Source organism: Scardinius erythrophthalmus, assembly GCF_964197995.2.
Source record: "Scardinius erythrophthalmus genome assembly, chromosome: 20".
Taxonomy (NCBI): Eukaryota; Metazoa; Chordata; class Actinopteri; order Cypriniformes; family Leuciscidae; genus Scardinius; species Scardinius erythrophthalmus.
In genome coordinates, this window is record NC_138240.1 from 3,144,639 (window position 1) to 3,155,582 (window position 10,944).

Sequence of the window (10,944 nt, forward strand, 5' to 3'; positions counted from 1 at the left end):
TCAAGGAGAAAAGTTATAGTAAATCATGGCTACTACTATCACTCACACAGATGCCAGTGAGAGACACATAAACATGCAATGCCAGTGAAAGGTTTGGACACATCTACTTACTTAGAATAATAGTAGTCATCAAAACGAACTAACACAAATGAAAGTATGGGAATTATGTAGAAACCAAAAACATTAAACAAATAAAAACGGCGACCTTAATGCATGACAGTGTATAAATTTAATTTCAGTGCAAAACATATTGTTAAGAGTTGTGTGCTGCGTTCAGCACAAGCTTCATGATTCATGACAGCGATGTGCAGGGCAAAAGTCACTCCATTCACTTCTGTCTGCAGGAATGAGAGGCTACGGCCCGCGGTCGCCTTGAGAGTACAGATTGGCAGAGAATGTTTGGACTCAGTTTCCACAAATAGGAGAGACTCTGTGAGAGAGGGCAGCTGTGTCGCCATGTTGTCTAGCTCAAACACGGGAGTCCTCAAGACGGAGTGATCTGGTTGTGCCATAAAATGCTGCCCAGTCAAAGACAGGAGTGTACTGGATGAGATATGATCAGAGGAGGTGTGGTTCTGTATAAACCATGTACTCTTTTTCTATCCGTTTAATGTTCTCTAATCTATCTATCTATCTATCTATCTATCTATCTATCTATCTATCTATCTATCTATCTATCTATCTATCTATCTATCTATCTATCTATCTATCTATCTATCTATCTATCTATCTATCTATCTATCTATCTATCTATCTATCTATCCATCTATCCGTCTGTTGTCTATCCATCTATCTATCAGTCTATCTATCTGTCTATCTATCTATCTGTCTATGCGTCTATCTACCTGTCTGTCTGTCTATCTATCTATCTATCTGTCTGTCTATCTATCTTTCTGTCTATCTTTCCATCCATCCATCCATCCATCGGTCTGTCTATCTATCTATCTGTGTGTATTTGCTGGATCAGCAGCATAGGCATCTGTGTGTAATGCTGACAATGGCCCTCAGCACAGCTCAGTAAACACACAAGAGGGGCCGGGCCGGGGCGGCTCATTGTGGGCACAGGGAAAGAACATTACAGGGCACAAACGGACGGAATAGCAAACAAACAATAATGTGCATAACTCATTAAGAACGTGTAAACAAACACATCAATCAGAATTCGCACATAGAACGAAGGCGTTTGTTAAACTGTCCTGACACTTCAGCAAACAAGAAAATGAGGTACACTTTGCTGAACACAGACATATACAGATTCAAACGCAACCATCACAGTAAATGATGTCTCTGTTGGTTTCTCTCAAAATGAAAGGTTCATAATAAAGCTTATATTCCAGTTGCAGTGATTTTACCTCGTTGTTAGTTATGACATGCAGCAGAGCGGATAAAATCCCTTAAAAAAAATCACTGTAATTCAGAACTCTAGTGACTTGTGCGTCAGTAAAACGGCTGCAAGAGCAATGTGATATAAAGCATGAATGATCATTTATTCATTCATTCATTCTACAAACTGTAGGCTGTTTACAGTTGCCAAGCATGTGTATAGAATGTGTATTAATATATAAATCAATTGCTGGTCACAGATGATGCGTCTATCATCTATCTTAATGCGTCTAACAGCTGTGAACGTATTTCATCCCATCAGAATTTAAAGCCGGAACTGTTTTATAACGAGCGGCACACACTGATGACACTAGCACACATCTATCCATTCATCCCGTCTGTCTGTCTGTCTAAAGAGGGCATTGATCTGCGCTGAGACAGCAGTCAGGACGGGACTTTGACACTGTCTGAGTGGCGTTCATTTCAGCTAATTAAAGGCCTGAGAAATCAATGAGCAGTTTCCGATTCAGCATTTGAACCAGTGCCAGGGAGTCACGCGCAGGGAAAGAGAGAAAGACGTTGGTGGTGTTTGTTTACCATAGCCCCGGTGAAGGAGTGCGGGTGCAACACTGTCGTGTCTTCAACCACTCGTCAGCTCTTTCTCGGAGACTTCAATCTGAGTGAAGAAAAAAAAAAGAACAATGTTTACTTTTAATTTGTCTACTACTTTCCTAAATAACAATGTCATGTAATTAGTAGGGCTGCACAATATATCGAAATTATCGAAATAGCGCAAATGTATATATCGCGATATGCATATCGCAACGGCTTGCAATAACTGGGGTCATGAACAAAAGACAAAGAGAAAACACTCACTGCTCTCGGCTGAATAACTTTTGTAGCTTTAATAAGAATCAGTTTATATTTAATTCAATCAGTGAAAACTAAGCAGTGTTTTAGTTTTTACATGTGATTATTCAGTTTCTGGTGTTAAACCCTAATGTAGGCCTTCCTGAACCCGTGGTTTACACTGATGTTAAAATAACACTTCTTATGCCACAGTAAAACCCTGATGTTCACTTTCAGAAGTTGTAGGGATGTTTTCTTGTCACAAAAAAAATGTGAAACACGTATGTAGGTTATATAATTTTAAATATATTTTAATACGTTTATTTTACACACTTTAAGCATTATCGTATGGCATATTAGGGCTGTCAAACGATTAATCGCGATTAATCGCATCCAAAATAAAAGTTTGTTTTTACATAATACATGTGTGTGTATGGTGTATAATTATTTTCTATATATAAATACACACACATGCATGTATATATTTAAGAAATATTTGCATGTATATACTGTGTATATATATTTATATTATATATAATTTATATTATATATAAATATTTTATATATAAATAACACATTTTCTTAAATATATATATGCATGTGTGTGTATTTATATATAGAAAATAATTATACTCCGTACACAGACATAAATTATGTAAACACAAACTTTTATTTTGGATGTGATTAATCGCGATTAATCGTTTGACAGCCCTATCGCATATCGCATTTTTCTTCAATATCGTGCAGCCCTAGTAATTCATTTTAATTAGTAATTACTAAGCAATAATGGATTTGGTTGAAATTATGGTTCCTCTGATTGGGAATACAAATGCAAACAAAGTCAAACTATATTAACCAAGCCTTAATTCAAAGACACACACTTGGGTCTTACCAAACTCTTAAAAACAATGAGGTGAGGTTTGTTTTGGACGATCCCACGCTGGTACCGTCACTCAGTGTTATGACATTGAAACCTGTGGAAAGAGGAGAAAAAAGACTTTAATCCGTCACTCTCTATTTCCAAACAAACACTGCATAACATCGCTGACAATACAGCTTTTCACACTTTTTACACCAGGTACTCTGTGGGCAAAGGTGGGAAGTGAAGCATGACATTACACAGCCATTCATCTACAGTCAATATACTCATCAGGAACAGAAGCTTTATTGCAGATTATTTCAGGCTGAATCACAACTGATTGATTCAAAGGCTTTTCAAAGATATAGTATATCACTTATTTACCAGCAAAAACAGTTCATTTCTTATAGGAGAACACCAGCATATGGATGAGCTCAAAACTACACAGCCACAAAGCATTCAATAAACTGTACTTTAGAATCAAAGTTTGCTTGGAAGAAAACAAGTAAAACACTGCGACAAGCACAGACACCCCAGTAGTTCATAAACTGTACATAAAATACACATGAAAAACACCATTATGTCATTTATTTCTCTTTTCTGGAGGTGCATCAACCGACAACACCAACCGGTTTTTACTATCCTTCCTATGAACGCTATCTGTGAAGCTGTGCTAAAAGATGCATAAAGAATGAGCTGATACTGTTCCACAGAAGACAACAAAACCGAAATTGTCATAGACTAAACAGAGCAGCAGTAAAGCGTGTCATGGACGGGATGATTTCAGTGACCGGTTTGTCTCCTGAGAGTCATGTGGAGGGAGTTTAGTTGGTTCATGACCAGAGGGCAACAGCATCCATACACAAAAACATTCAAACACATGCTTCAAGTGGAGGCCACATTGAAGCCGTCTGGAAACTACTGATAAAACATATCTCTAACAGGCAAACGCTCGTGTTTACTACAGCTGAGGGGTCTGTCTTCAATCTGATTGGCCCTAATGATCTGAACAAATGACTGACTTGCAATGTGGGATCATTTGAGTACATGCAAACGGTTCAACATGAAAAAGTCTGTTAGGCCGTGTGTCGCCGAGAGTTGAAGAATGTTCAACTTTGGGTAAAACCATAGACTGAAAAAAAAGATGGACGACGCCCCGTCGCTCTCTTCAATTGATGAGAACTGAAGCCGCCAGTGTCCCGATATGGCGCTGACATATTGGAACTTGAGTCTGCGCAGCAGCGATCTCGGGACCAGACCTGCGCAGTCGTGAGCAGGAAGTAAAGCCGCGAAATCAATGCTCCGCCCTCACTCTCGCTGAATGCACTCAGAGAGAGTGGATTCTGCACACTTTTTTCAAAATTGATTGCAGTACGACAAGAGGCTTGTTAAAATAAAGTAAATACAATCTCCTCCGTTCTCCTAAGATCCCGAAAAAATGTCCGTTGGTGCTTCAGTGACTACTTTGCTCAGAGAACCTGTCAATCACAGCTGTCAATCATGACGTCACACCACCGCATCACGTAACTAACTAAAAAACAACTTATTTTTGAAACAGACACTTGAACTTACATCAGCGTGATAAAAACGACAGCAAATGAAAGAAACCACCTTTGGAAAAAAGATATTTTAAGTGTAATTTAATTGTTTAGTTGGTCTCGTTGAATAACACGGGGAGGCGGGGCTTATGACCTATACTAGGACCAGTCACCGGGGGATGATCGAAATGTTTTGGCTTCACTTTTTAGGGCTTGTGCGGCACGCTTGGGTAAACGCAGCGCTCATCACGGTCACCTTTTACCTAACCATCCAATCACAGTGGAGGAGGGGCGGGACTAATACCACACCGCCAAATTCTGCTTGTACAACGTCAACAGACGACAACAACTAGCATAATAACGGAACAAAATCATTTAAAACAAGAGCCAGAGAAAATACGTTACATTGTATCAACATTTTAATATAGAATCAACACAGAAACAAAATATGTGTGAAATGAGAAACTAGTAACACTTTCGCGGATATTCCGTATCATAACAAGCAAAGCGTCTCAACTGGAAAAAATGCAGCGCTGCCAAAACGCTCTCAAGCGCTCATAGCTAGGCGTTTTCGGCAGAGCACCTAGCGTTTTCAGCTGGATAAAAAACGGCCTTAGTTTTGTGGAGTGCCAAACCATTTTCAAACTGGTCTGTAAAAGCAAAACAAGTTTCAGGCAGTGTTGGGTATTCAGAAACAACGGTTTTCTGGAGAATTCTCCACTTTCTTTTAGGTCAACTGACTGCAGGTGGACAGAAGAATCATTCAGTATTTTTCTTTCCATCTCAGGTGTCACTCTTACTGTCCCAAAGGTCAATCTGCACTGTGTGTTCTCATTCCTGAACCACCGTTGGGACTGATTCAGTTTCATTTTACTAAAACACCAACCAGCGATTACCTAACGCTACTCCTCCTTATTGTCCCATGTCAAAGGGCACATTCATGAATGGCATGGCACGTTTATATTTTTCTGTCATTATTTTAACTAGAAACAATCATTCAGATTTCTAAGAATGTGTTATATAAACATTTATCATTTGACTGGAACTGGAAATAAATAAATGGGAAAAAAAACGGTGTATTTATTTAGCATGCATCCTGTAAGGACATCTATAAAATAATAGCATTTTTTTGTAGTGCCATTATTTTGTTGCACACAGCCTTTTTATCTAACTTTAATAAAGTATGATTTCATTTGCTGTGGTGCTGGAGATTCAGCAACGGTGGGAAATAAACTAAACTTGCAAGACAGGAAAATATACAATGGCTCCAATCAGTATTTGGACATTCAAAATGCCTGAATGAATACATAATCATTTTGCATTGTATTGTTTTAAATGTGGCCAATATCAGATTATGGACGATAAAAGCAAAAAACGATAAAAAGACGTCACGCAGCACACTGTCATACGGAAGTAAATAAGGAAGACATTAAAGCAAACGATTACGCATTTATTTGCCGTGAAGAGTGATTATATAGAGAGTGATTTGCCGCCGAAGCCAGCGAAATTAAGTGCAGGCAATATGAAAAATAAAGATGAGGGTGTGAAAAAAGAGAGCAGAGTTTTTAAACATTTATGATACAAGAGTTGTCAATAGGGCTGCACAATATATCAAAATTATCGAAATATCGCAAATGTATATATTGGCTTGCAATAACTGGGGTGAACAAAAGACAAAGAGAAAATCACTCACTGCTCTCGACTGAATAACTTTTGTAGCTTTAATAAGAATCAGTATATATTTCATTCATACAGTCAAAACTAAACTGCTAAGTTTTCACTGTATGAAATATGAATTAAATATATTTGTACATTTGATTATTCAGTTTCTGTTGTTAAATAAACCTAATGTAGGCCTTCCTGAACCCGTGGTTTACACTGATGTTAAATTATGCCACAGTAAAACACTGATGTTCACTTTCAGAAGTTGTAGGGATGTTTTCTTGTCACAAAAAGAATGTGAAACACATGTAGGTTATATAATTTTAAATATATTTTAAAGATAATTTAAGTTTATTTTACACACTTTAAGCATTATCGTATCGCATATCGAATATCACATTATTTAACGAGTTATTGCATTTTTCTTCAATATCGTGCAGCCCTAGTTGTCACTGTAGTACTTATGAGTTCTGACACATCACTGTCCTTCCACTGAATACATTTCACAACTGTCTTGATAACGTCAGGTATGTAAAATCTTTTGAGAGATCTTTATCATCACATGAGAGCAGAATTGTGATGAATATCTATCTAGAGTGATGTAAAAGTAGCCGGGTGACCAGATTTCTCATGGGACAGGAAAAAAAAAAAGAATCAAATGACAAAACAAGATCTAAATAAACTACATTTTTCAGGTACAGTAGGTTTTATTTGATCTTATTTTATCTTTTGTTGTTTGATTAACATTAATGACACAGACAGATATTTTAGGCTGCTGTCACTTAAGACAGAACGCTAGGATCTAATAATGACTTATAGCCTAGCTGGTTTTCACCAAGCTGTTTACGTTCACTTAAGCCATAACCGATTGTATTTACGTGAGATATGTACTCCACACGATGGGCATTTTAACAAACGTGGACTGTATTTCACTATTCAGGTGCAAAGGAAACTGAATTTGGGATCGCACGCGCTGTCAGAGAGATTCTGGTGTGTGTCATTCAGAGCGATACTGCATTGAGTTATTTTTTCTTAAAGGGTTAGTTCACCCAAAAATGAAAAATCTGTCAGTAATTACTCTCCCTCATGTTGTTCCAACCCCGTAAGACTTTCGTTCATCTTCAGAACACAAATTAAGATATTCTGTACAAATTCTGGGTTGTACATCAGAACGTAGGCTCACTATTGGCCAGCATCACACACATGACCAGCGTCGGCCAATAGTGAGCCTACGTTCTGACGTACAACCCAGAAGTGCTGCGCTGATTATCTTAAAGGGATAGTTCACCCAAAAATGAAAATTGTGTCATCATTTACTCTCCCTCAAGTTGTTCCAAACCTGTATGATTTCCTTTCTTCTGCTAAACACAAAAGAAGATATTTTAAAGAAGGTTGGTAATTAAACAGTTGCTGGTCCCCATTGACATCCATAGTATTTTTTTTTCCTACTATGGAAGTCAATGGGGTCCATCAATCATTTGGTTACCGACATTCTTCAAAATATCTTAGTCATACAGGTTTTGAACAACTTGAGGGAGAGTAAATGATGACAAAATTTTCATTTTTGGGTGAACTATCCCTTTAATTTGTGTTCCGAAGATGAACTGAACTTTTTGTTGACATTTTATTTAGTTTTTTGACGGCTAAAACTAATATCATTTGTTGTTTGCCTTAATAATGCGGATACATACATTTTCAATTGAAAATTTTCTTCTTGTCTTTAAAAAAAAAAGTTATAAAAATTTCATTAATTATCGATACCGAACGATATGAAACATTATATTGTAATACATTTTTTAGCTATATCGCACAGCCCTACAATCACCCTGCAAAGACAATTTAGGAAAGAAGAAATACGGGACAAAGCATGTTTTTTTTTCATAATAGGTCGGGACCCTAAAAATAGATCTGAAATACAGGACTGTCCCGGGAAAAAACGGGACAAAGTCGCATGAATTCCTATATGACTGTTCAGACTGTGGTCGCGTTGCAAAACATCCGTCCTGTGTCGGACTGGAACGGATTGGCACAAATTGGAATTTAAAAGATCAATTTCCATGTGATTTGTGCTGTTCACACTGTCATGAGAAAAACAGATCGGAGTCACATGTGAGCAGAAAAATCGGATTTGTGCCACATTTACCTGCAGTCTGAACGTAGCCTTAGTGGAACAAGTCCAAAGACCAAATCACCAAAGACATTAAGACTTCCAAACTGATGAAGAAAAGTGAAAGCTTCTGCAGCTTACGGCATTTTTTCGGATGGCGTAATTGTCCAAATGCTTTATTTGTGGGTGTGCTGTGCTTAAACAAACAGCAGAAACAGATGTTTATTATTATTATCTCTCAGCATTGCTGGAGTTCATTCATAAACTCAACCACTCGCCCTCCTGTCACTCTGGTTTACTATTGATTGCTCAAACAGGCTCAAAACACACAGTCAGTGATTCGGGTTTGATCAACCGCTGAGTTTGGAAGTCATGCATTTGTGCTCATCCAGCAGAAGAGTTAACCTTTAATGATGCATTTTATCCCAGAGTCACACCATGAGTCAGTCAGATTGACCACACATGAGAAACCCAACACCAAAACAAGAGCAGGAGAGCCAAAGGATCATCTATACCCGTCCAACACCACGCGGATCTGACGGAAACAAACAAACCCAACACATGCCTTTCTACAGCAAGCCTTACTGAAGATTCCCTTCAAAACACTGTAGTTACTGCAGTAAAACTGTGTTTACTGGGTATAGAGTGCAGCAGAAGTACAAGTCCCATTCATTCTGCTGGAAAATATGGTCTCCCCATGGCAATTGCTGTTACTACAACAATAAAACTGTCCACATAATTTATTAAATGAGTATTATTAATATGTTACGGAGACACATAAAGCATCATTTTCACGACGCCATAGTAATCATAGTCTCCACCAAAATACCATAATTATTAGAGAACTGTGAGGTCATGGTAATTACAGGATCTCCTCCAAAAAGCGAAGTTACTGTAGTAACAACAACAGTAGTATATGTTATTATGCTGATAACATGACAGTTATTGTAACAAAAATGACCTGAAAATATTGCTTTATGATGCATAATGCTTTGTTTTTTTATAACAGTCATTATACCATGGCACCCATAGTTATCGCCTCACTACTGCAGTAAATGGCTTATATCATTTTCTTTTCTCTTCCTTGGTAATCGTGGCAGTTTTATAGCCATATCAATTGCATAAAGCTGGTTACCATGGTGAACTGTTGTAAGGCGCTCGCGCTCGAACTGTCAGTCAGTCGCGCGGCGGCTGTTTCACTGACTGGAGCTCGAGCGAAGTAACCGACAGAAACTGAGCTAAAAGGCCGCATTTCTACCCCTGTCAGGGGTCAAATGTATATCAAACCAACTTAATAGCACAACCCTCTAAACCACTGTGATTTTTTTACAGCTCATGTGAAGCGTTTATTAAATGTATCCTCAGTCGAGGCCCGTTTCGGCGTCTGTTGTTGTTGTTGTCGCGAGCAGAGGGCGGACCCCTCAGATAAGGCCTCAAAACACGGCGAAAAACACCCGCATCTCGGGTTAAAACGACACAGCTCACTCACCTGAAGGCAGCCTGCGAGGCAGAGCGGGTATACTCTTTCTTCCGAGTCGCAGGAGAGGAGATTAACGATGAAGAAATCGACAAATTGCACCTCGTAGCCATTTGCAGAGTCGGCCCGTCCCACTGTGGAATCCCGTCGTCATCGCAGCCTCCCCGACGTCGTGACGTCACGGCGCAAATTGCGTCATCACGTTCGAGCGCGCTGTGGGGGAGGGGCGGATATGTAAACAAGCTTTGAAGTGGAAGTAATGCTGCTTATATACATGAATAAATAAATAATTACAGTACATATTTTTCAGGTTAATTTTGAGTCAATTCCATGCATACCTAAACAACTTATCACAGTGAGAAAGTGCTGTTTAGTGGCAATATTTACACTAAGCGCAAATAGGGATAGATTCACCATTTAGGCTAGCTACACCATGTACAAATAAATGTATTTTCTTTGCAATAAGTGTAAATAGTAGTCAGATACTATTTGCACGTGTGTATTTTAGTAAGCCTACATTATAAAACAGTAGGCATGTGCAATAATAACATATTGAGTTAAAATTATATTAAATAAATAATGCTTTATTGGGACAATAAAACCCTTCACCTGCCCCTAACCCTACCCGATAAACACTTCATTATTAAATAACCGTTAGCCACTTTAATTCCACTTTTCTCATATTTTCAAATTGGTTCAAATTCATGAAATGACAAGAAGGGCATTAATGCAACTGGACTTGTTTGTAATGTGCCTGTAATTTAAAGTTACCAATGCTTTGGCAATGCAAAGCCTTTTACAGTGAAAATTACTAGAGTATGAGGTGTAAAAAAACACACAGACAAAAAAGGTTTATACAATGATGTACTGTATTCAATAATGACTTGGTACATATGTGATTAAAAGACACATGACATTTGACATTTATTTGTCCTCTCTTTAACAACCAAAGCTTTAAGTGCTCTGCCATCAGGTCATGGGAAATGTGCGCAAACGTTGGAAAGAGGAAAAAAATGCGCAAAAGAGAAACAACCAAACACAGAGATTTGCCTCCCGCTTGTGTCGAATTCAATCGCATACTCACCACAGAGCCTCATTTACACACAGTACAAACTCCAAACACACACAT

The 10,944-nt window shown here is 38.3% G+C and overlaps 1 protein-coding gene across 13 annotated transcripts in view; it reads right to left on the reverse strand.

Annotated features, from left to right (window-relative positions):
* The window catches only part of mtmr3 (myotubularin related protein 3), a 34,948-nt gene extending 24,969 nt beyond the window's left edge, over nt 1–9,979 (reverse strand). For 8 of the 13 annotated variants that reach the window (XR_014028989.1, XR_014028990.1, XR_014028991.1 and 5 more), the window contains exons 1-3: nt 9,828–9,979; nt 3,065–3,146; nt 1,921–1,999 (exon numbers count right to left, since the gene is read on the reverse strand). Coding sequence is in view for 9 of the 13 variants with exons in the window: in XM_081349780.1 (XP_081205906.1) it covers nt 1,921–1,923 (3 nt within the window). In the remaining 4 variants the exon portion in view is untranslated. The remainder of the gene's footprint in view (nt 1–1,920; nt 2,000–3,064; nt 3,147–9,827) is intronic. The other 5 variants (XR_014028992.1, XM_081349778.1, XM_081349774.1 and 2 more) reach the window with 1 other exon arrangement.
* Nucleotides 9,980–10,944: the final 965 nt, after the last annotated feature.